Source organism: Emys orbicularis, chromosome 1 (assembly GCF_028017835.1).
Source record: "Emys orbicularis isolate rEmyOrb1 chromosome 1, rEmyOrb1.hap1, whole genome shotgun sequence".
Taxonomy (NCBI): domain Eukaryota; kingdom Metazoa; phylum Chordata; order Testudines; family Emydidae; genus Emys; species Emys orbicularis.
Window position 1 is genome coordinate 59,901,012 of NC_088683.1, and position 27,175 is coordinate 59,928,186.

Here is a 27,175-nt window from a genome sequence, read left to right on the forward strand (position 1 = left end):
TGGAATACTGTGTGCATTGCTAGTCTCCCATGTTTAAGAAAGATTATTCAAACTGGAACAGGTGCCAGGAAGGGTTATTAGGATGACCTGGGGAATGGAAAACCTACCTTAGGAGAGGAGACTCAAATAGCTTGGCTTGTTAAACCTAACAAATGAAGGCTGAGGGGAGATAGGTTTGCTCTCTATAAATACATCAGAGGGATAAATAACAGGGAGAGAGAGGAATTATTTAAGTTAAGTGCCCTTGTGGACACAAGAACAAATGGATATAAACTGGCCATCAACAAGTTTAGGCTTGAAATTAGGTGAATGTTTCTAACCATCAGAGGAGTGAAGTTCTGGAAGGGAAACAGTGGGGGCAAAAAACCTAACTGGCTTCAAGGCTGACCTGGATAAGTTTATGGCGGGGATGGTATGATGAGACTGCCTACAATGGCATGTAGCTGACCTGCAACTGCTAGCAGCAAATATCTCCAATGGCTGCTGATGGGACACTAGATGGGCAGGGCTCTGAGTTACTACAGAGAATTCTTTCCCAGATATCTTGCGGGTGGGTCTTGCTGACATGCTCAGGGTCTAACTGATCGCCATATTTGAGGTGGGGAAGGAATTTTCCCCTAGGTCAGATTGGCAGAGAACCTGAGGGGTTTTCACCTTCCTCTGCATATTGGGGCATGGTTCACTTGCAGGTTTAATCTAGTGTAAATGGTGGATTCTCTGTAACTTGAAGTCTTTAAATCATGATTTCAGGATGTCAGTAACTCAGCCAGAGGTTAGGGGTCTATTTCAGGACTGATTGGGGGAGGTTCTGTAGTCTGCAATGTGCAGGAGGTCAGACTAGATGATCATGATGGTCCCATCTGACCTCAAAGTCTATGAGCCTAATACATATAGGATGACTTTTTGACTCCATTAAAGTCAACGGCAAAACTCCCATTTACTTCAATGGGACTAGGATTTCATTCTGTTTCAAAAGCATCCACTGATTTTGATTGCCTCCTTTTTTAACCAGAGACACATAAGTGAAAATTTAGGCATCAATAACAGAAAAAAATTAAAAAGAAAGCAAAACTAAATGAACAAAGTGAATTGAAACCAAATCATTGCATCCGATAAAAGCCAGGGGGAAATTTCAGTTTGTTATGCAGCAACTGGTGAAGTTCCAATCATCCTTGCTTTGCAGCTTTCTCTAGTCTGTTGCCTGGGGACTGACCATTTTAGCTTGATTTATTAGTTTTCCTTTCTATTAATTTTATACATAGTTTAAGAGACAAATTGTCAACTGTGACACAACAAAAGAATAAAAAACACTAGACAATATAGTACAATATGATAATTGACTGGGAACAACCACCCAACCTTGGGACAACAGCAGTTACAGTTCCTGAGGACGGGGTTTGCAAACCTGAGACTGTCCCAGGCAAATCAGAGCTGTTGGTACGTTAGGCGTTCAATGTTAATCAATAATAGTGTTTCATATCTATGCTGGAGCACGCTGCAAAACAGGTGATGAAATATGAGGGTGAGAATGACTATGCAGTGTTCAGTCTCTGAACATGCCCACTATAAACTAGGTTTTTCCAGAAACCTGAGGAAAGTCATGCTAAGCTGAGGGTTTGTGTGGCGCCTTTTCTCAAACCCGATTCCTGAGTGTGTACTTAAAATAACCATCCTTAGCATTTTTTGTGAGCCTGCAAAACAATTTTGCAGCTCCTACCCCTTGAAATATACTGAGTCCTCTCAACCATGATCATGCCTCAGGACTAGCCTTACGATTTTGGATAGGGTCACTTAAATGACTCTTTGGAGCATATCTGTATTAAACTAACTCTTTTTTATACATGTCGAAAGGTGCATCTGTTTCTCTACCCCAGTCACCTGCTGCAGAAGTGAAGGCCAACTGATTTTGAGCAGTTGCCAGCATTTAAACAGCCATTGCCAGGGATAATTTCCCAAGTAAATTGCAGGTCAGGGGAATGCTGTGTGCCTTCTAATGAACTTTAGCATATACACTGCACTTCACAAATGCCTCTGCCTGGTCACTACATATTATTATCATCCCCATTTTAGAGATGGGGAAACACAGGCTGAAAGGTTAATTGTCTTGGCTCAGGCCACAAAAAGAGTACATTTAAGTGTCAGGATTAGTATTAAAGAGTCCTCTGTTTCCCCATTTCAGGTGTAATACAGTACCAGACCACAGACCACATTGTGATTACTTAGATACCCCCATCCTTTGGCCAAACGTCACTTTGGCCTGGTCTACACTATGAGTTTAATTCGAATTTAGCAGCGTTAAATCGAATTAACCCTGCACCCGTCCACACAACGAAGCCATTTCTTTCAAAATAAAGGGCTCTTAAAATCGATTTCTGTACTCCTCCCCGACAAGCGGAGTAACGCCGAAATCGATATTGTCATTTCGAATTAGGGTTAGTGTGACCGCAATTCGATGGTATTGGCCTCCAGGAGCTATCCCACAGTGCACCATTGTGACCGCTCTGGACAGCAATCTGACCTCGGATGCACTGGCCAGGTAGACAGGAAAAGCCCCGCTAACATTTGAATTTCATTTCCTGTTTGCCCGGCACAGGAGAGCACGGGTGACCACAGAGAGCTCATCAGCACAGGTAACCATGCAGGCCGATAATCGAAAAAGAGCACCAGCATGGACCGTACGGGAGGTACTGGATCTGATCACTATATGGGGAGAGGATTCAGTGCTAGCAGAACTTCGTTCGAAAAGACGAAATGCCAAAACATTTGAAAAAATCTCCAAGGGCATGATGGAGAGAGGCCACAATAGGGACTCAGAGCAGTGCCGCGTGAAAGTCAAGGAGCTCAGACAAGCCTATCAGAAAACAAAGGAGGCAAACAGTCGCTCTGGGTCAGAGCCGCAGACATGCCGCTTCTACGCTGAGCTGCATGCAATTATAGGGGGGGCCGCCACCACTACCCCACCTCTGACCGTGGATTCCGAGGCGGGGGTAATCTCATCAGCCACACCTGAGGATTCTGCGGATGGGGAAGAGGAGGAAGAGGACGAGCTTCCGGAGAGCACCCAGGACTCCGTTCTCCCCAACAGCCAGGATCTTTTTCTCAGCCTGACTGAAGTACCCTCCCAAGCCTCCCAAGCCAGTACCCAAGACCATGACCCCATGGAAGGGACCTCAGGTGAGTTTACCTTTTAAAATATAAAACATGGTTTAAAAGCAAGCGTTTTTTAATGATTAATTTGCCCTGAGGACTTGGGATGCATTCGTGGCCAGTACAGCTACTGGAAAAGTCTGTTAACGTGTCTGGGGATGGAGCGGAAATCCTCCAGGGACATCTCCATGAAGCTCTCCTGGAGGTACTCCAAAAGCCTTTGCAGAAGGTTTCTGGGCAGTGCAGCCTTATTCCGTCCTCCATGGTAGGACACTTGACCACGCCATGCTAGTAGCAAGTAATCTGGTATCATTGCATGACAAAGCCTGGCAGCGTATGGTCTCAGTGTTTGCTGGCATTCAAGCAACATCCGTTCTTTATCTCGCTGTGTAATCCTCAGGAGAGTGATATCGCTCATGGTAACCTGGTTGAAATACGGGAATTTAATTAAGGGGACAGAGGTGGCCCTTCCTACTGGGCTGTTTGCCTGTGGCTGAAAAGAAATCCTTCCCTGTAGTAAGCCAAGTGCGGGGGGGTGGGGGGGGGGATTGGTGCTGAGCTTTTCACGTGTGGCTAGCAGGGATCTTCCCTGATACCAGCCACGCGGTGGGGGGAGGGATAAAGCAATCATCCCAGAGAATTGGATGGCGGGGGGGTTAGTTTGTTTTCTGCTGCTGAAGGTTAACAGGAAAACCGCAGCACTCAATGAGCTTTGCTTGGTATGTGGGAAAGGAGGGCGCAGAAACCAAAAGACAATGGCTTACCATGGCCGCATGCAAGCCGAATTCTGTTGCCCGGACCTGCGTCTGTGATCTCTAGCAGCAAAGCCACAGGCACTCAATATTAAGAGGCAAAATGCGACCTTGCACAGAAATCACATGTGCTATGTAATGTGAATAGTGTTGTTCACTGTGAAAGAGTATAAGCATTGTTCTGTAAAATGTATCTTTTTTAAAAATTCTCTCCTTTTTTCCCTCCCTCCAGCAGCTGCAAATTTTTCAAGCCTCCCTCCTCCGTCCCGAAGGCTATCTCAGATAAGGCGTCGGAAAAAGAGGACGCAAGACGAGATGTTCGCGGAAATCATGGAATCCACCCGCAATGAAAGAGCTCATCTGAATGAGTGGAAGGACACGGTTTCAAAGTATAGGAAAGATGCCAGTGAACGTGAGGACAGGAGGGACCAACGTGAGGACATGAGGGACCAATGTGAGGACAGAAGGGACCAACATGAGGAGAGAAGAGACGCTCGAGATGAGAGGTGGCGTCAGGAAGATCAGAGGAGGCAGGATGCAACGCTGGGGCTGCTGCGTGAGCAAACAGACATGCTCCGGCGTCTGGTGGAGCTTCAGGAACGGCAGCAGGATCACAGACTGCCGCTGCAGCCCCTGTATAACCTCCCCTCCCCCCTCACCATGATCCATAGCCTTCTCACCCAGACGTGTAAGAACGTGGGGGGAGGCTCCGTGCACCCTCCCATTCCACCCCAGTGGACAGCCCAAGCAAAAGGCTGTCATTATTTTAACCTTTTTTTAGTGGCCTTTTCCTTCCCTCCGATCCTCCTCCCAAACCCCACCCAGGCTACCTTCTCAGTTCTCTCCCTCTTTTTATAATCAATTAATAAAGATTACATGATTTTTAAATGATAGTGACTTTATTTCCTTTGAAAGCAAGCTGTGATCGAAGGGGGAGGGTGGGTTGCCTACAGAGAATGAGTCAATAAAGGGGGCGGGTTTTCATCAAGGAGAAACAAACAGAACTTTCACACGGTAGCCTGGCCAGTCATGAAACTGGTTTTCAAAGCTTCTCTGATGCGCTGCGCTTCCTGGTGTGCTCTTCTAATCGCCCTGGTGTCTGGCTGCGCGTAATCAGCAGCCAGGCGATTTGCCTCAGCCTCCCACCCCGCCATAAAGGTCTCCCCCTTACCCTCACAGAGATTGTGGAGCACACAGCAAGCAGCAATAACAATGGGGATATTGGTTTGGCTGAGGTCTGAGCGAGTCAGTAAAGTGTGCCAGCGACCTTTTAAACGGCCAAATGCACATTCCACCACCATTCTGCACTTGCTCAGCCTGTAGTTGAACAGCTCCTGACTCCTGTCCAGGCTGCCTGTGTATGGCTTCATGAGCCATGGCATTAAGGGGTAGGCTGGGTCCCCAAGGATAACTATAGGCATTTCAACATCCCCAACGGTTATTTTCTGGTCCGGGAAGTAAGTCCCTTGCTGCAGCCGTTTAAACAGAGTAGTGTTCCTGAAGACGCAAGCGTCATGAACCCTTCCTGGCCAGCCTACGTTGATGTTGGTGAAACGTCCCCTGTGATCCACCAGTGCTTGCAGCACCATTGAAAAGTAACCCTTGCGGTTTATGTACTGGGTTCCCTGGTGCTCCGGTGCCAAGATAGGTATATGGGTTCCATCTATCTCATCACCACAGTTAGGGAATCCCATTGCAGCAAAGCCATCCACTATGGCCTGCACATTTCCCAGAGTCACTACCTTTCGTAGCAGCAGCTCAATGATTGCTTTGGCTACTTGCATGACAGCAGCCCCCACAGTAGATTTGCCCACTCCAAATTGATTCCCGACTGACCGGTAGCTGTCTGGCGTTGCAAGCTTCCTCAGGGCTATCGCCACTCACTTCTCAACTGTGAGGGCTGCTCTCATGGAGATATCCTATCTCCTAGAACTGGAGGGGACCTTGAAAGGTCATCAAGTCCAGCCCCCTGCCTTCACTAGCAGGACCAAGTACTGATTTTGCCCCAGATCCCTAGGTGGCCCCCTCAAGGATTGAACTCACAACCCTGGGTTTAGCAGGCTAATGCTCAAACCACTGAGCTATCCCTCCCTCATCCTGGTATTCTGGCGCTTCAGGGCAGGGGAAAGCAAGTCACAAAGTTCCATGAAAGTGCCCTTACGCATGCGAAAGTTTCGCAGCCACTGGGAATCGTCCCACACCTGCAACACTATGCGGTCCCACCAGTCTGTGCTTGTTTCCCGGGCCCAGAATCGGCGTTCCACGGATAGAACCTGCCCCATCAACAACATGATCTCCAAAGCGCCGGGACCCGCGGTTTGAGAGAAGTCTGTGTCCATGTCCATGTCCATGTCCTCGTCCTCATCACTCTCATCGCCGCGCTGCCATCGCCACCTCCTCCTTGCCTCGTTTTTCTGGTCCTTTTTCAGCATAAACTGCACGATAATGCATGAGGTGTTTACAATGTTCATGACTGCTGTCTTGAGCTGAGCGGGCTTCATGCTTGCCGTGATATGGCGTCTGCTGTGTTCACCCAGGAAAAAAGGCGCGAAACGGTTGTCTGCCGTTGCTTTCATGGAGGGAGGGGTGAGGCTGTACCCAGAACAACCTGCGACAATGTTTTTTGCCCCATCAGGCACTGGGATCTCAACCCAGAATTCCAATGGGCGGGGAAGACTGCGGGAACTATGGGATAGCTATGGGATAACTACCCACAGTGCAACGCTCCAGAAATCGACACTAGCCCTGGTACATGGACGCACACCGCTGAATTAATGTGCTTAGTGTGGTCACATACATTCGACTTTATACAATCTGTTTCCAAAATTCGAATTCTGTAAATTCGGATTAATCCCATAGTGTAGACATACCCTTTGATGTGAGAAGAGTTTACACTGGTGGGGCTACAACTTAGAGCCACTGACAGCATGTGAGACAGCCTATCTATCCCACACAACTGCAAATTGGCTTTCATTCTCTCAGAAAAACAAAGGATTCATTGTCACACCCCAATGGTCCCCTCCCTCAGGGAGTCCCCAGGGAAGGCAGATCAGCATTGTACGTGGCTAACGCTGTTGCAAGCATCACAAAGCATTTTGGGGAGGGTAAAAGGTGTGTGAATGAGGAATGGAAGATTCCTTTGCAGGAGTACGAGAGGCCAAAGGGGGTGGGAAGAAGAAAGATAAAAGTAGAGAACGGGTTAACTCGGCACTTTAGCTAGCTCCGTGTGAAGATAAGATGCTGGCTCCGGCCCAAGGTTATGGGCTTGACGAGAAATCTACAGATGCCCGGTCATGAGAAGAGGAGAACTAAGTGGAGCAAAGCTGCAAAGATAGCAGCAAAAACAGAGCGAATGAGGCGGCAACGGTGAAAGCCAACAGAAGGGAAAACAAATTCTCCGGAGCCGGTGTGTTTTGGGCAGCCGAGAAGGCCACAGCAAGCCGATTGGGACTGGTACAAAGAGCACCAGGCACAGAGGGTCCTGGACGACAACACCCCCAAAGGAACCCAGGACTTAAAAACCCTCCCGAGAGCTGGAGCAATTTGGAGATTACAGCAGATTCTTGGATGACCTGGGCCCAGGGCAAGAACTCCCATCCACCCCTCCCCTCTTCTTCTCACGTTACACCCAGGCCTGGCCAGTTTTGGGTAGTGCGTGTGTGAGTATGAAAGTGGGTTAGGGCTTGGGGCTCTAATGCTTCCTTTCTTCCCCTGAGTGACGTGGGAGCGTTCCCAGCACTCTCTGCTGTATTTTATTATTTTATTAGTAAATATTTAAAATTTAGACACTTGGTGTGCCTCGTCATCTCCTCCCCAAAAAAGATCCTGTGGCCCAGCCTGATCAACTATGGCCCAGGCAGAATGGTAACGAAAATCAAATACCACACAGAATACAAAGTGTACAGTGCTCACTTTATATTTATTTTTATTACAAATATTTGCACTGTAAAAAAACAAAAGATATAGTATTTTTCAATTCACCCAAGACAAGTACTGTAGTGCAATCTCTTTATCATGAAAGTTGAACTTACAAATGTAGAATTATGTACAAAAAATAACTGCACTCAAAAACAAAACAATGTAAACTTTAGAGCCTACAAGTCCACTCAGTCCTACTTCTTGTTCAGCCAATCACTAAGACAAACAAGTTTGTCTACATTTGCAGGAGATAATGCTGCCCACTTCTTGTTTACAATGTCACCTGAAAGTGAGAACAGGTTCTCTGGAATGGTGGCCAAAGCATGAAGGGGCACACAAATGTTTAGCATATCTGGCATGTAAATACCTTGCAATGCTGCCTACAAAAGTGCCATGTGAATGCCTGTTCTCACGTTCAGGTGACACTGTAAATGTAAACAAACATTTTCTTAGTAACTGGCTGAACAAGAAGTAGGACTGAGTGGACTTGTCAGCTCTAAAGTTTACATTGTTTTGTTTTTGAGTGCAAATATGTAACAAAAAACTACATTTTAAAGTTTTATATATATAAAAACAGAATGGAACATCCAACCCTAGTGACTGGTTTACAGCAGGATATTTTCATATATATACTTTCAAGGCTCTTTGCAAGTAAAAGGTGAGAAACATATTTTTAGAAAAAGGTCAAAATTGTGATTGTCCTTTATATTTCTAAGTTTCCAAAATAGAAGTAGGTGGCCTTGGCTTCCAGGGCTCTAAAGGCTGACTATGCTTAATGGACATTACAGACATTAACCCTCCACACTTTTATTGCAACTACTAAATCCTACCTAAGAGTCAAAGGAAATAAAGACTCAGTCAACATACACTGGCAACTAGTGCCCAGACTGTATGGACTCCTGTATGCTGTGTTTCTTAATGAACACAACAAGCAACTAGTATGCGAGTGCAGGGATTACAATCTTACTGAGGTACAATCGGGCCAAAATAGTATATTTAAATTTGTACAGTGATACAATCTTTCACTGTAGCTATGCCATTATATAGTATATGATCTGCAACAGAGTTGGTGCCATTAAATGTCAATATCTAATGTGTTAATGAAATTCCTCGGAAAGGACAAAACTCCTTGGAGTCTGCATGTGATAGGATGAGATGTGGAAACCCCACACTGAGCGGGCAGGGGAGGGGGGAATTAAAGGATAATTCTGGGCCCAGGTAGCCCCACCCCTCCAGCCCTGCAGAGCATGCTCCAACTGGAGAAAGGGCTGACAAGGAAGCAACCCAGTGCAGAAGAAGGGGTGCTGGGGTGGAGGACAATCTACCATGAAGGCTCCTGACAAGGGTGCCGGAGAAACCTCCATGAGGCAATAATAATGTATGCTGAGCCTGGTTGGGGCTGATAGTTTGGTTGCCTTTTCTTTTTACCTTATTATGGACTGGAAGCTGGTGGAGAAAAGCAGACAGTAGGAAGTGACCCAGGGAGCACCTCAGCGGGCACCTTGCCAGGCGCTGTTAGAGCCCAGTGGAGAGGGCAGGCCTGGGCTCCCCTACCACTGCCCCTACTACAGAAGGGACCCAAGCCATCTGCTGACCTCATTGTACCTCCAATTAAAGGAGGGCCTGAATTGCAAGACCTAGCCACTGGGAGGTGGCACTAAGTGTGCTAATCACTAGGCCACCTAACCCACCCACATACATTGCACTATGATTTTTATTTTAATTACCAGTTTTCCATGGCCCCTCAGTCTATGTTCTGACAGTCTTATCAATAGCTAGTGCAAATTTGGAAGATGCTTTCTTTTGTTTGCTTTCCTCATTAGATAATACAGAACATCTGTCATATTTCCTGCAATACATGGCCAGTAAGCTTGTTCATGGGTTGTTTGGGGCTGATGCCAACCCAAAAGTCAAGCCATTATTCTGGAACAAGGACTTATAAGTATTAGTGACGAGCAGGATTTCTGTTTGTTATAATCATCCTCTAATTCCATTTGGAGGTTGTGACTAGTATAGATAATTTTTAACTCTTGAAAGCATCTAGAAAACTGTTTTGAAAAACCTTAAACCTGTGGAGAAAAATCAAACTTGTCTTGGTTTGTGCTGCTGCTGTTAGCGGCATATGCACTACTTTATGCTCTACTCTATATTGCCACATGAACACATTGTATCAAGCTGAAATAACAATAAACAAAAATATCACATTGAGCAATGCTGCTAAGGCTGACACGCAAACTGAAGACATCAAGGAAAATATCCCATTGTCTTACAGCACAACTAGGACCATAAAAGGGAACAACACACAGAACAGTTGTTAAAAAATGTATCTTATTTCCTAGCCTGAGTTCCATATCACAGATTGGGGTTACAAAAGGCTATATCAGGGGTCGGCAACCTTTCAGAAGTGGTGTGCCGAATCTTCATTTATTCACTCTAATTTAAGGTTTCACGTGCCAGTAATACATTTTAACATTTTTAGAAGGTCTCTTTCTATAAGTCTATAATATATAACTAAACTATTGTTGTATGTAAAGTAAATAAGGTTTGTAGAATGTTTAAGAAGTTTCATTTAAAATTAAATTAAAATGCAGAGACCCCCGAACCGGTGGCCAGGACCCGGGCAATGTGAGTGCCACTGAAAATCAGCTCGCGTGCCGCCTTCGGCATGCGTGCCATAGGTTGCCTACCCCTGGGCTATATCCATCACAAGGCAGGCATTGGTATCCTTTTTGAAAGAAAGAAAGAAAGAAAGAAATCAAAAATAATAACCATAAACTAATAAAGCCAATTATTACACTGCACAAATAGGAAAATTTAAATTCAAGGTCTCCAAAGAGATGAGAAGATTATGATGAGTTATTGTACAAGCGTCACTAAGATTCAGAGACTAATGGTTTCTAATCACCCAGTCACTTCTTGTTCACCTAACCATTTCTTCTGTTGCAGCCTATTTGGCTGCCAAGGTAGATTTAACACCTGAAGCTTGTTTGTTGCTCTTTGTGTTTTTTCATTGTCAGCGACCACGTGGGTATGTGTTACTTCTGTCAGTAGCATTCTGAATATCCTAAAGAAAGAGTCTGTGTTCTCTGGTTTTCTGCAGATGTTTCAGTACTTCCTATAGTACTGACCTTCACAGATAGTTATGATATATGACACTAGAGAGGATGGTATAGCTGTTATTTTGGTAGGTTGACAGATACTTTCTGTTTGGAAGCTAACCCCTCACATTTGCAATGGCGGTTATTGTTATAGTATCTGTTGTGTGCTGATTTCCTGGTATGTAGTTCTTTTGTAACTATTTCAGGGTTAATTGACTGGTTCCACAAGCTTGTTAGATGCTAGGGCTAAAGTTTTTCTCCTTCTTCATCTAAATTGATGAATAAAGTGTTAATAAAGACTAATAAAGTTTTAATAGAGACTGATCTTTATTTCCTGGCCCCAAACACATGACATGGCTTAGGAGGGTCAGTAGCTATTGACTTGGAGGTGATCAAAAACCAGAATTTCCCCCTCTGCTATTTCAACATTTGTTTTCATGCCAAACAGTGATAAAAAGTTGAAATATAAAACCTTTTTGTGGAAAGAGAAGTTTTGAAAAATTTTGATTTACAAATGCAGAGGGAGAGATGTCTATGTGTGATGGGAAATGTAGTCCAGCTAGGGACACAGCCCCTGGGAAGAATGGGGACATGAGGGAACCAGAACTACAGCTCCCATGAGACACCAAACTAGAGATTAATATTGACCCAACACAAACTATTTAGTTTTGATTTTTTCTGATGGAAAATTGTGCCCAAGTCAGATTTCAATGAATACCCATTTTTCTAGGGAAATGTTTTATTTGACATTTTTTTTACCAGTCCCAACGAATACTATCATAGGTACTAAAAGTAATGCCCAATCTACAACCCTGGGATGAACAAAGGTTAGAACAGCAGCTTGAACTTTGATTTTCTTTGCATTTGTATGTTTTAGTTCATTATGTCAGTTTTATGTAAAATACTTTTAAAGTAAACTCTAAAATACATGAAAATTATGGGAATGATTTTCAAAGGCACAAAGGGAAACCCTTTGATCTTAATCAGTGTTGGGCATTTAATTCCCCTTTATATCTTTAAAAATCTACCTCTATAGTCACCCCACACACACACTATGCTCTAACGGATCCTTCAGCACCATGGATTTATATAAAATAGAGCTGAAAAATGCTTATTAGGTCAGCCAGTCTGTCCCCACCCAATGCACTAAAATATGACTGTAACCTAGCTTATAATTTTCTAGAATTTTTCCACTTTGCCTTTACAAGAGCAAAGTGATGGGGACTTCCATTGTTTCCTTTCAGTGACTAAGCCACAATATAATATAGCTCACTGTCAGGAAGACTTTCCTGATTGTTATTTGAAATTTTCTTTCTTAATATCATTACATTATCCTTAGTTTCACCTTTCAGAATACTAAATAATTCCTTCCTTCTTGGGATTTACAACCTTCTAAAACTTGTAGACTGTTATCATCTTACATCATAGTCACTGCTTAGACAAGCTATATATATTTAGTTCCTTTAATCTTTTTTAGTAAGTCAATCCTCCTTGCTATATAATCATTTTTATTGTTGTCCTCTGCATTCCTTGCTTTATATCAATGTCTTTTTGAGATGGATGAGCCCAGAAATGAATGCAAATTGCAGGTGTGGTCTCAGTAAAGCCAACAATCAAATTCCTGCTCCATGACTGGCTGCCTCTGCCCTTGCAGCAAACCTCCTCCCCCCAGACCTCACATGGTCCATTATATTAATCTATTTATACCCCAACTTTTAAAATAAATTGTATTTAGGAAAATTTTAAAGAGGATTATTGACCAGAGAACCTACTTATTCCTCTTGGGTCCTTAAGACTTTTACAGGTGATGATGTTTGAAGTCCAAATGATATTAGTTCCAGAGATAGTAATTATAAGAACTCCCTTGAATGGTCCATTATGCAAATACGTATTTAAAGAGTTATTAAAACACAGATTTCGACCTCAAAGCCACAAAAGTTCCTTTGGAATGTTTCTGGTTTATTACGTATTTGCCTTTAGGGACTTTTACAATACAGTCTATGTTGTCGAGGCTGACATGAGCCTTCTTTATGATGAGTCTTCTTGCCACCATAAACTGTAGCCACTGTGGTCTAATCAGGTCAAATTTCACTAAAAGAGTCCACAATTTATGGATCACTAACAATATGGATTGTAATAGCTCCTTTGGAAACATGACAGTCGGCCCTCAATATTTTGCTGCTGCAAATATATGTTCAATCTATATGCTAAAACCCTCATGAACATTGTTTTCAGAGTTCTGTTCTATTCTATTCATGTTTTATGCTATGCCATCTCTAGCCTTCCATTAAGACTAGTATCTGTCAACAGTTGCTGGTTGGGTACAAAATCCACTTTTCTAAAGTCATGTTACACAGCTGTCTCCCAACTCCTCAGGTTCAGCAAACAGACTAAAGAGGTGCAGTGCCGAACCAAAAAAGACATTTTTGAATTACAGGAGTACAAAATAACATTTGAAACCACTTTCTATTTTTTATCTGCAAGCCTATACATTAAAAATGGCTACACTGATTTTTTTTTCAAGTTTAATAAAAATAAACATATTCCCAGGCTGAACCTTAATCATGTTATGTTAGCAACAAATTTGTTTGTTATTTTTAGGACTATTATAATCACCTGAAATATCCAAATAAGCTTTTATAATGGAAAAGCAATGTAACTATTGCTACCTCTAACCGAAGAGTGCCACTATCATATTGGAGCCCCCTTCACATCGTATTAAGTCTATTTTTTTTAGGGCAAAACCATTAGATACAATAGTGATGGGCATATTAGCATATCTTAGAGCTTGAGATAAAGCTAAAGGGGGATTTAGATAAAACAGATGGACCCTGGAGAAGTGACAAGGACTCACTTTCAGATCAGGGCACTGAAATATTTTCTAGTGCTTCATCACATACACAACTCTCCCTTGAGCTTTTAACATGACAGAATTGGCTGCTGTGCTGAATTTGAAACCTGAGAGATATTGAAACATGACAAACCATAGGGATCTGAAGAGTAACCACATGAAAGGGGAGTTTCCCATGACAGCCAAATATAATCTCAAACTCTTCTATACTGGCTTTAAATACATTATGAGCTCAACTCTTTACCTGCTTGAGACACACAGGAGGCAGACAAATTCTTAAGGACCACCACTGTGTAACACTTCCACATGGAAAATATCTGGCCTGTGTGAAGTAAAACACTCTGTGACAGATATTGCAACCACATGAAGTATCTTTGAGGACCATTGTATTAAGTTTATGAATGGTTTATGTACAATTGTGTTCTACCCATGGGGGAGGATTACCACAAATCCTCCAGAAACTAAAAACAGCAGGTTATTAAGGCAAGTCATTGAGACCAAACAACTCCAGAAAGGTACCACCCCCGGCATGTATCATGATCAATGGAACTGGAGTTAGAGAATCCAGGTTCCCTGGAGGGACTATTATTGAATGGACACCAGTGGAACAGGGAATGCTGGGAGCTAGGCCACATGGAGAAAGCAATGCACAGGGTTAATAAATGCCATGCACCTGTCTCAACAGGTGGGGGAACTTGATGGGGCTGGTGGTGAAAGGGGGACAGTCACAGCAGCAAGGGAGGGAGACACTCGCTAAGGGACACTAGGTAGATCCTCCCCCCAGGAGTCTCTGGCACCTATTGGCTGTGGGGGGAGAGGTGCTGATTGGCCACATTCCCCAGCTCTCAGGATCTAACAAACCATGGGAGGCTGGGTTAAGAGAAGTAAAAGATCTGGAATTTTGGTGATGGATCTCGGGCTCATGGGATAGGGTCAGACCTTGTGGCCCTTGCAGGTCAAGGTGAGTCCTTGTGGCCCTTGTAGGCCGTGGTCCCCACCCCCTGTCCCCTCATGGGGAGGAGGGTGCTGGGACCCAGAGAGAGCTGAGTCCTGGGTGGAATGGGCTGAGGAAAGCCTACCCTGAGTTATAGGTTATACGGTAAGGAGTCCTGTAACCCCCACACTGGAACCAATTAAGTGCCTGGTATAGGAGAGTATGGGTGATGGGTGGGTAGCACCCCTTCTCTGTGTTCAAATTTACCAAAAGTTGTGGCTTGATGCTTAATTCAGTGCGTGTATCTGTCCTCATTTTGTCACTGTGTCCACATCAAAGTTCCATTTGTTCTATGTAACCTGCATTCAGTTTCACTCTTTGCTAATGAAACACTGAAGAGGTTTGCATATACTGTTTCAAACTGGGTATTCCATAGACTCACACAAAGAAAGTGATTTTGGTATAAAAAGCTGAGCTTGAACTGGCACAGGGCTTTCTTTCTGAGCCAGCAAATGGACATGAACTTTTGTCCAAAGGGGCCTCAACCCTGCTACCAGGGCCCCCATAAGACTGATGGGTGACTCCTGGTATGTTTAGTGTGCATTTAAATCTGTTTATTGGTTTTTTTAATGTTCTGTCTGTGATGCTTTTTCCCTATGAATAAATGTGCTTGCTCAGAAAGAGCTGTTTGGATTACTGGTAAATCACATTTATCATAGCCCTCAGAGAGAAAGCAAAGCCCAGGTGCTGGCCATTAGGCAGACTGGCTTGCTGGAGATAGCACAATGTAAGACAGAGGGCCATGCAACCTTAAAACCCCTGCTCAGAAGGGAGTGGGACATAGGTCCCTGCCCAGAGATAGGTGGTGGCTGGAGGTCTGAGACCTGACTGGGCATTCCTGAAGTAGACCATGAAGGAGGAATATAAGTACAGTCAGCCTGAAACTGTGACAGATTCTATATTCAGCAAGCAATTCTACAGTTACCTTTCCATCCCGTGTCTATGGGCTCTGGACAATATGAGTTAAAAGTGGATAGGCAGGACTGGACCACAGGAATGTTCAGGCACCCTGTTCCTTATATCATACCTGTGCTTTCATACACAGCAGACACTGGAGTTGGGTGTGGATAAGGGGATGAAAAATACATTCAGGCACTGACCCAGAGTATCAGGTACTGTGCAGGAAATTCCTACGTTCTCCCTAACCAGTTGAACATGATTGCTGTGAAAACCCACAAAAACCCTTACATACCTGGTCGTAGCTGTTCTCTGGTGACCACGTGTTCAATCAGAGATAGATTACAGAAAAACAATTACACACAGAGTGGCAACACCTCACCCACACGTTGCCATCTCTTTGCTCTGGGAGTGTTGAGCAGCAATGTGGAGGCAACACATTTGATGGGTACCAGATGCACAGAAGTCCCTATCCCCTGTATCTCATTGTACATAGTGGATCAAGATGTCATGCACTATACCGTATGTAAAACAGATGTGGTTTTGCTGTCAACATAAGATATTTTACTTCAGCTGAGTCCATTGTGTCCTGCTACACTTTCAACAGAGGTTGTTTGGTGACTGCCATCAATGCTTATCTGCTACTGACCAGCTGCCTAGGTGTCCTGTCACATGCAGAGAGATGCCCATTCCACTTGCTGGCCTTCATTCTTCTGACTGACTCAATAGCCTCCCTCATCAATTTAAGCAAGAATCTACACTCTCACTTGAATATACCGGTACTGAGTGCATGTATTTTCCTACACTGCATACTTTGGAGGCTATGTGCCATACTCATCTCTCTCTGGTTTTCATGCAAATATATTGAATTGAGCCCTATGTGTTTAGAGATACAATCAGCCAAGTTAGGAATTTTCTTCTTGAGATTCTATTAAGTTGGCATGTGGGCCTTCTTCAAGAACAGGGAAATGATGTACAATAGCAATTATGATTATTTTATAGCTGTAAGTGAATAGCTTTAGCCAACAGTTATTGTGTAAATGGTGTGTAATTATTTACATTAAACCAGCTAACAGAATTGCTATGGAAAAAGCAGTTCTTAGACAAAAGAAGGTTTGTCCAGATTGTAATCTGAGTCCCACAGATTTCTGCTCATATTCCTAAAATTAGAAGGGTCCCATTCTCACATTCTTATGGGAACAGTACCTTCCTCCATGAGTAGTCCCATTAAAATCAATAGGGTTACTTGCAGAATTAGGTATTAGTCATTCTGGCAGAATCAAGCCCCAACTGATTATTAAGGGAATTGATATGGTACTACGGCACCCTCACTTTTGTACTGTAAGTATTCCTAGAATTCAACAATGCCTGTTATTTATAGGTATACAATTAAACAGCAGGGGTAGGAGAAGTAACTGAAATTGAATTAATTACCAGATTCTAAGCTATACTGACCCTCCTATCCCCACCCCTTCCACAGACAATGGAAATGAACTCCATTGAATACAGGCAGAGGTACAAAAGAGAGAAGTGCCAGTCCTACTGCATCATCTCCTCCTTCCTCAAAGCTGTGGAAACCACAAAGGGTTAGCTACTCTCTTTGGCATCATATCTCCCCCGCCCACCCTAATCGCACAGGATTTTGGCAGGTAAACTATTGTGTCCATGTCAGCATAGACTTATCTGCTTTCTCCCCCTACGCTGCACAAACCCTACCTTTCCTCCCACACACAGTGTCCTCCTGCAGGAACCATGCTGTTAAGGTACTGGAAGCAGGGCCGGCTCTAGGTTTTTTGCTGCCCCAAGCAAAAAAAATTTTTGGCTGCCCCCCACCCCAGCCCTGGGCTCTCTCTCTCCCCCCCCCCTCAACTGCACCCTCCTTCCGCCGCAGCCCTGGGTCACTGGTAACTCGCTCCCAGGGCGGGTCACTCAGCAGGAATTTTGGATGTGCACAGAACACAGACAGGATTGGTTCCCATATGGTTACAGAACTGCAGTGAAGTGGAACAATTTTCAGCTTGTGTGATTGGAGGATATCTGGATGCATATTATAAGACTGTCCTACATAAATGAGGAAAAGTTGAGGTGCCTTTATTATTCTTTTGTTCCATTCTTTGTTTCTATGGGGAATTTGCCAATGCAATATCACTGTCTTCCTTTTAAACAAATAAAACTAAAACTAAAACAAACAAACAAACAAAAAAAAGCAATGGCTGTTGAAAATAGCAATTCCAGTCCTAATAACCACTGGGAAGCATTTCTTGCTCAATTTATTCTACTTTTTCTACAGCAAGTTACAGTGGATCAGTATATTTGATTTGGGAGAAATGAAGTAACAGCTGCCCAAATTGAGCTTGAGCACTCCTGAATTTTGAGGGTGTTCAAATCTGGAAAAGAAAAGTCAATTTCTGGTTCCATGGCTCAGAAGTGGAAATCCTCCTACGTGCCTGGTACTGTACCTAAAGCTGCCCAGTCTAGTAGAGCCTCCCCTCCCTTACTTTTCATTTTAAATTCTAGTGGGATCCACGTACCTCCCTTGCTAGGCTTCAGCTAGAGAGGGGCACTGTCCATTTAGTCCACCCAATTCTTTCTTTGGGGGAGAGCCCAGGGCTGGGGCGGCAGGAGGTGCAGGTGGGGGCCAGAGCTGGGGCGGCAGAGGGTGCGGGAGGGGGGGGGAAGAGCCCAGGGCTGGGGCGGCAGGAGGTGCGGGTGGGGGCCAGAGCTGGGGCGGCAGGGGGTGCGGGTGGGGGCCAGAGCTGGGGCGGCAGGAGGTGGGGGGGGGGGAAGAGCCCAGGGCTGGGGCGGCAGGAGGTGCGGGTGGGGGCCAGAGCTGGGGCGGCAGGGGGTGCGGGTGGGGGACAGCCCAGGGCTGGGGCGGCAGGGGGTGCGGGTGGGGGACAGCCCAGGGCTGGGGCGGCAGGGGGTGCGGGTGGGGGCCAGAGCTGGGGCAGCAGAGGGTGCAGAGGAGGGGAGAGCCCAGGGCTGGGGCAGCAGAGGGGTGCAGGTGGGGGCCAGAGCTGGGGCGGCAGGGGGTGTGAGTGGGGGAGAGTCCAGGGCTGGGGCAACACAGGGGTGAGGGGGGAGCCCAGGGCTGGGGTGGGGGGCGGCAAAAAACCTAGAGCTGGCTTTGTCCCTACCATTCACAGCAAGCTGCAGGTTTCAGTTCCATATTCCTTCCCCCTCCCTTTCCCACTAATGGCCGAGGGAATGCTGGGAAATGTAGTTCTTTCCCTGCTCCAGGGCTGGCTCTATCGGCAGGGAGCTAACCAAGGAACTACAGCTCCCAGGGCTCCCTGTTGGTTCTCAGCTCCCATGCTGGGTTCTTGTGCCCCTGCAAATATGCCGCCCGAAGCAACTGCTTGCTTTGCTGGTGCCTAGAGCCGGCCCTGACTGGAAGGGCCCAGGGAGAGCCAGGAGTTAGTACAGAGGCACATAGCCTTCACACTTACAGCCCTAGCCTCCAGGGAGAGCCAACCCCCTGCTACTTCCATAGAGACAAACCACAATCTCTCCAAAACTAGAAAGGGAATGACACTACAAGTACAACCTTGTGAAGTGCAAAGCCAGAATCAAATCTTCATGAAACCTATTTCTACATACGTGAAAGCTTATTTCATTTTAAAGTTTCTTTCTAACTCATTTATTTGGCACTGAGAGGAGGTATAATTACAGACCAAAACACAATGCTCCTTCTGACGGGAAACCCAGGGACACATAATAAGTACATATAAACTGCAATAGTGTACTGCTAACCTTTATATATACTGAGCTAGCTATCCATATAGTCATGATGAACCATTGTACAAATTGGCCTATTTTAGTTTTATTTTTTGGCCAATTCAAAAGCCAGTAGTACTAAAGTCATTTCATAATTCATACTGACAGATTAAATCTGCTCTTTTGTGTTTTATACCACATGTCATTCTTCATCGGAACCTACCATATACTGCCACCAGGACCATTTCTGCTTGTCAGATATATCTGGGCTTTTTCTATAAACACTTAAATGCTAAATATTTCAACTGAAGAAACTAGTTGCTTTTCTGAATGAGCTCCAAAATCCAGCATTCCAATCACAAGATTTCTTAGGGCTTGTCTACACTTACCGGGGGATCAACGCACGGCAATCGATGCATCGGCAGTCGATTTAGTGGGTTTAGTGAAGACCTGCTAAATTTACCGCAGATTGCTCTCCCGTCGACTCCTGTACTCCACCAGATTAAGAAAAGTAAGGGGAGTCAATGGGAGAGCATCTCCTATCGACATCACATAGCTTGGACCCTGAGGTAAGTAGATCTAAGCTATGTCGATTTGAGTTACGCTGTTCACGTAACTCAAATTGCGTAGCTTCGATCAAATTTCCCCTGTAGTGTAGACAAGTCTCTCTACTCTTTCATATTCTTTTTACATTTATCTTACATAAAGTTACTACAGCCAAAAACATTCCAATATTTATTAACTGTCTGATTGCACTTTTCTGTCAGTCCTCTTATTTTCTCTTTCCTTTGATGGATATATACTTTCCTTAGACTTCCATCCAATAATAACACAAACATCATGCAGCACCATTCCTTGATTCTCTTTTTTATATTCCTATTTTTACATGCTGTAGAGTGATCTGTTCACCCACTGAACGTTTCCTGTAACTTGATGCAAGAGGAGTCCATGATGGACTGTCTGGTCATTTGTGTTTGTGCAGCACCCAGTGCAAAGGCATTGGGGTTTTTGGACACCAGCTGAGTATAAATGATACAGACCCTGAACTTCAGAGACAGAATGATACAAAAGTATTACTCACAGTAGTGGTTTAAAGAAACTAAGTTACACCTACTGTCCTTATTTTGGTGCTAAAATCTGAGAACACAATTTTCTATTAGCAGTGAAAACAATTTACTTCAATGGGATTATGTATGTGTGTAAGCATTTTACTGGACTCTGACAAGCTCAGCATTTGGCAGGATCAAACCCATAATGTTCAAACTTTTCATTAGTCTCTAATCCATGCTGTAGTCATCCATTGAATTCCTAAAATAAAGAAGGGCAGTTCAAAATGCAACAAATACTCTTGCAGTCATGAAATTCTGACTATTTGCAGAGAGGAAGGCTGCATCTTCTTTCGCCCTCCTTGATCTATGGAAACTATATCATACTGTGTACTTATAAAGGAAGAAGTATAATTAATAATAATATCTGGCATTTATATAATGCCTGCCTCCTAAGGATCTCAAAGGCCTTTATAATGAACAGTGAAGATAGCACATCCACTAACAGCTTGTGCTGTAAAGTTATCTTATTGTTCAATTGCTGTTTTGTTTTGAAATTATGTTGTTATATCTGATTGGCAAGTGATTCCATAGGAAGTTTTAGGGCAGGCCTACACTTAAAACGCTGCATTGGTGCAGCTGCACCTCTGTAGCGCTTAAGACGCTCCTACGCCCATGGGAGAGCTTTTCCTGTTGGCGTAGTTAATCCACCTCCCCAAGAGGGGAAGCTCTCCCATTTACATAGTGCTGTCTACATGGTTAGGTCAGTATAACTATGTAGTTCAAGGGTGTGGATTTTTCATACCTCTGAGCAACACAGTCTGTATATAGTCCTGCCTGGGGTACCAGAGTTGTTCCTTGCAGTGTCCCAATATGTCCTTTGGTTGCTATAAGCGAATATTACAACTGATACTTCAACATGGCAAAAGCACTTCTGCCTGAGAAGCAATTTACTGGTCATGCAGATGAGACTGGAATTTGCAAGTACTTGACAGACTTTGAGCTAATGATCACTGTGATCAAGTGCACTGATAAGAAAACAGCATAGTACCTAGTGTTTTAGATGGTGATGTCAAAGCCTTTTACCAGCAGATTCCTAGTGTGGATCATGGATCTTATATACAGTCATGCAAACATTTATAAGACTACTGAGGGGGGATTGCCCTTTCTGAAATACTAGAAAGACACTACATGCGATGTACCTCATCCAGTGCACTAAATGTCTCTATAACAACTATGTGGGTGAAACCAATCACTATGCTCTTGAATTAACTCACACAGGAATATGATAAAAGACAAAAACACCCTATCACCTGTGGGTGAACACTTTTCACAAAGTGATCACTCTGTATCTGATCTATCAGCCCTCATCCTCAAAGGAAACCTGCATAACACTTTCAAAAAACGAGCCCGGGAGCTTAAAATTCATAACTTAGCTAGACACTAAAAATCATGGTCTTTATAAAGAACCTGGATTTATGGTTTATTACAAGAATCTGTAACTCACTAACACTCCTTGGGTAAAGATGGTCTCGTTCACCCGGTGGTTAACAGGCCACTTCACCTTGAATGGTCCCTTAGTTTAGCACAGGTGTCAGCAACCTTCAGCCAGTGGTTAACAGGCCACTTCACCTTGAATGGTCCCTTAGTTTAGCACAGGCGTCAGCAACCTTCAGCACACGGCCCATCAGGGTAATCCAAAGGCGGGCCACGAGACATTTTGTTTACATTGACCGTCCCCAGGCTGGCCGGCCGCAGCTCCCAGTGGCCGTGGTTCCCCATTCCCGGCCAATGGGAGCTGCGGGAAGCAGCAGCCAGCACGTCCCTGCGATTACAAATGTGAAAACAGACAATGGAGTTAGTGGAGTTTCCTTAAAGGTATGAGCTGTTAATTCCCAACCACAGGGTGACTCCTTTATACCAGGTGCAACTTGGTGGGCTGAACTGCAACACTACATGTTTCCTCAATGCAGCCGTAATTGTCTCAGTCTTTTTATCCTTCAGTGACTGCACCACCATATACTTTGAGGTGTCATACACAACCAGCAAATATCGATTTCCAGCTGGTGTTCTTGGTTGCTGGCCTTTCAAGTCAACCTGTATGAAATCCCAAGGTTTACAAGATTCGGGCATTTCCTCTAAAAGAGTTTTTGCCATACTTGTGTTTGTGGTTGCTTGGTGACTGGTATATATCCATATTTAGCAACACCATCCTTTTTAGAAGAAGACTTTCCGCCATTTTCTATTTAAAAATGTGTGCTCCCATCAGCAACAGTGAAGTACTTACAATTATGGTGCAATTACATTTCTGCAGTGATGGAAACCCTTGTAGCTACATAGTGCTTGATCTTGATCCTTTTGAAGTCAATGGCAATATTACCAATGACTTTAATAGTGCAGGATCAGACTGACACAGAATAAGAGGGTCTTAGTGGCTGTGAATTTGGAATGTCGAATTATTTTTGAACCTGAAATTGTATATGGCGCAATCTAGATTCTACTGAAGGGACTATGAAAGAATGAAACTAGATTCATAACCCATTAGTAAATTATATCTCCTGGGAATATAGGTGCCTATGAGAATTAATTCTGAAAGAAAATTTTATCTGAATACCTAATTAGGCCAAAAAAAAAATCCTGTGTTAAAAATTGATACAAGACCCAATTCTGCAATCTCTTTTCAGGCAAAACTCCCACTTACATCTAAATGCCTTTTTCTCCAGGTAAGGATTGCAGGAGAGAGACCACTATGTTACATTCACTTTTCCCTTTTGTTTCTTTAATTGTCCTGTGACTGTTAGCTATTCATGCCTCCACTGTTCTGAAATGTTTAAAGATAATGATACATTCCGCATTCAGTTCTTTTATGCTTTTTAAATAGATGTAACAAGAATATTTGTTCTGAATAGGATTGAATTAGGGGCCTGATTCTGCTCCCATTCAATTTTGCCAAGAACTTCAATAGGAGGAGCAACACAATTAACAAATAATCAATAGAAGCTACACTGATTTACACCAACTGAGGGTGTAGCCCAAAGACACTCTTGATAGAAAAAATAGCAAAATCTCATGTAGTTAAGCTATATGAAGAGAAGACGAGAGGGAAGAGAGACCCCATAGAGCTAGTAAAGAATCCAGGATTCTTTCATTCTGTTCATTTAACCACTTCTGTTATTTGGCTCTTTCAGAATATGACTAAGAATTTAGGTCTCTGACTATGGCCCTGGCAAGGCTGAGGAAAATAAAATCAATAATTTTGCATTCAGCAAATTCATATATAGGAAGTAAAGATGGTCTCGTTCGCCCGGTGCTTTATTCTCTAAGACCAGAATGAAGATGATTAAATAGACCACTGGTCTGATACAGTATGGCAATTCCTATATTCCTAAATGCAAGTAAGAAAAATGTAAATCTGTCCATCCAGAGAAGACTGTCTTTATTGTAAGAAAATCAGTCATGTAGCCATATAGCAATAGGAGAAAAGTATCCAATCCTGCAACGTGCTGAAGGCTTCACAAGAGATGCTGAGTGCCCTCAGCAAACGCTTTAGACAAAAGTATTTTTATTAGATATAATAAGGGGACTAGGGAGAAGAACCACAATAAAAAAAAGCCTGAGAGTTTAAGGTCCTATTGGTCCCATTTGTTTAGGGTCCTTGACCTTTAACAGAAGCATTGTATCTGATTAGATTGGCAACACATCCGGGAACTACATTGCAGTTACACAAAGAGAAAGGCAGTAGTTAAAAAACCTCCAGTGATTTTTAGTCACCCTCGTAATCTGTTTCTCCAAACACTGGGAAAATATACAATAAAATGGACTATTCTTGAAAATGGCCAGTCCTATTACCATTGAAGTTAATGGGAGTTTTGACTTTTTCCCCCAATGAAAACAGGATGGGGCCTTAAAATGGAACAACTAGCTATACATTAAAACTATCTTAGGACTTAAACCATGGAGCCACACAAACATGTTGCCATTCTAAGAACTATCCATTCATGTAGAAGTCGAAGCTCTGAAATAATGAGCCCATTTCTGTTTAAATACAGCATGTGTCAATTCGCTCCTTTTTGAAGGCATATTCTGATGCTTCAAAGTTAATGATCATAGTGACACATGCTGGCTGTAGCAGGGAAACACACCACTATGGAGATTCCCCTTTAAAAAGCCCTTCAGTGACTATTAGATTTTGGATCGATCATCTCATTAATGCAAAAGTGACAAAGAATTTCTATTCCCACATTATACCTCTCTCAAATTACAACTGCTCTCTCTGGGTAGCACTACCTCTTGCCTGTTGCACCAGAAATCGTTTCAGAACAGAGTAAAAACTCCTAACCCAACAAATGATGCGAACAATCAATCCTCTATGTTTTAAAACTGCAGAGTGATGCCGGGCTTTATTCTCACTCCACCATATGTTGAACCAGCTTCCCTGCTCCTGTTTAGCCACATTTAAAAAGCACATTGTAGCAGCTTTCAGATGACAGACCTACTTTCAAACATCCACCTTTCAGGATTTTTTTTTTTAAATGAAGGCTGAGATTTCTTTCCCTCAGAATTTAATTCTTGTCAGCAGCTTGATTTAAAATCCCATGACATTTTAAAACTATAATTAAAAATTCATTTGAAAATTAACAGGTATAGACAAAATAACCCAACCCAATGAGTTCAAATGATCTTTTTATCATTATTATTTCATTAAAAATGAGAACTAGATTACACATTGGTTTTATTATTTTGGAATTAAGACCTGAAATTTATTTATTCAAACTGTGACAAGACTACTGCTTCTCTCCTTTGGCTGTCATAGGAAATAATCAGATTTTTTAAGACCTGGCCAAAATTCATTCATTCTTTCTCTCTTACAATGGGTGCAACATTAAAGTTCAAAGGGGACCCTTTTGTTCCCCGCAAATGTTCACGTTTTTAGCCCCTTGCCTCAAGCCTCTGGACAGTTCATTTCAGCATTTTGGTCTATTCACATAAAACTTTCAGTGAGTATTTTCTTAGCTAGAACTGGAGCTTAGTTTAGCGTTTTCCAGCTAAATCAATTGCCCCCAGCTCAGAAAAGTGTGTTGTTATTATTCATTGCTCCCCACGACTCACAAAATAAGCCATCTGCCATCATCGTCCCTGCTGTACATTAATTAAGTTTCCATCAATCAAAAAAAAAACTGGGCAAGAGAGTGAAAGAAAAGCAGGCAGGGAGAGAGAGAGAAAAAAACATGATGCTTAAAGAGCAGGAAGCAACCTTGCTGTTAAAAATGGATCATCTGTGCATCATCCCTCAGGAATAGCGTCAGCCATCAAGCTAATGCAAAAGTTCAGTCAAACACATTTGCCAGCAAGTTCAGAAATTATTCAAATGGCCTTGGTTGACCCCAGCCTGGAGTATAGGAAAGATGCTCGATACCTTGGAAGAGAAATGCTTTGCTCCCATTGTGCAGCCCTTGGACCTGCAGCACTCCAGCTATGGAATTTCCCAGCTGCAATTCTGACAGCACGTCAATCTGCAGCGAGGGGTCCACACCAAACCCTAAAACTGACCCAGAAATGATTAGTTACTCCATTTGCCGAGCATTTAACTTTTCGACAGCGTGAAGAAACAACAAAGAGAACAAGTCGATTAATCCCCTAGCTCCTTCATAGCCTAGTACCTGTAATCAGCAGCGCCTGGGAGAGACAAGCACTCAGCCCGACTGACATGACCTACTTTAACATACATCTCGCCATAAAGTTCCATTTTGACTCAAAAAGCTACACGAGTTTCCGCCAGAAAATTCATGTGAGTTCCCCTCCCAGACTGCTGTGAAGAGAGAGATCGCACTGGCTGCTCTTATTCCATCTGTTTCTTCCTAGATTTTGGGGAGAGTTGTGGGATTTGGGAGATGGGGGGGAGGGAAGGTTGGCTGGTTTTTCCTCTCAATCTCTCTGTCTCTCTCTTTCTTCATGCTGCTTTTCAAAATTCTGGGCTTCCACTTACCTGATCTCAGACAGAGGAGAAAGCAGAAGGTGCTTAACCAACTCGCGGACTCCATGGTACGGAGCTAGTCAGTCCATATTCCTCCTTTGAAAGCTGTTGGGAGCAAAATCTCAGAGCCACGCACCCGAGCCGCCTCCTCTTTCAATAGAAAGCTCGGACCCAACAGGCGAGCGAGCAACTTAGCCTCCCCAGTGCGCACATCATTCCTGAACCCTGAGCAGCCGCCGCCCCAGCCCGGAGCCTGCTCGCCCCACGAGCCAGGTGCTGATGCCTGAGCACACGGTCAGGCGAGCGATACAAGCCAGCCGGAGCCGACCAATGGAGCGAGCCGGCGGAGTGAGGAGCGCAGCCCGGTCCCGCCGCCAGGCAGAGACAATGGAGAGCCTAGCGGGCTGCGAGAGGATAAATTGCTCCTCTGGGGCGGGGTAGGAGGATGAGACGCTCCTGTGGCCCTTGCTCCCACGGGCTCTGTCTCCAAGCCTCGCCGCCGTTACCAAGCGCAGCTCCTGGGCTCACGAGCAGCTGGTGCCGCCGCCTCCCCCTCGCGGGCTCCCGCTGGAGCTCCAGTCTCCTCCCCAAGATCGGAGGGGGACACTCGTGGGGCGGCGGGGGGGGGGGGGAGCTGGGCGCCGTCCCTAGCCTTGGGCCAATAGCTGCAGGCAATGGGGGTTGTCCGTCCCCTCCCTCCCCCCCCCCCCCGCGTCTCACCTCCCCCAAGTACGCTGCTAGGTTAATGCCGGGAGCCCCAGTCTTCCCGGGGTGCTGCCTC

The 27,175-nt window shown here is 44.2% G+C and overlaps 1 protein-coding gene across 2 annotated transcripts in view; it reads right to left on the minus strand.

Annotated features, from left to right (window-relative positions):
* NELL2 (neural EGFL like 2) overlaps positions 1 to 26,488 on the minus strand; it is a 225,240-nt gene extending 198,752 nt beyond the window's left edge. The window contains exons 1-2 of one of the 2 annotated variants that reach the window (XM_065405280.1): positions 26,407 to 26,488; positions 25,837 to 25,965 (exon numbers count right to left, since the gene is read on the minus strand). In XM_065405280.1, the coding sequence (XP_065261352.1) occupies positions 25,837 to 25,965; positions 26,407 to 26,461 (184 nt within the window). In that variant the 5' untranslated portion in view covers positions 26,462 to 26,488. Of the gene's footprint in view, positions 1 to 25,836; positions 25,966 to 26,080; positions 26,130 to 26,406 lie in introns of those variants that run through there. The other variant, XM_065405271.1, reaches the window with a different exon arrangement.
* Between the last annotated feature and the right edge of the window lie 687 nt (positions 26,489 to 27,175).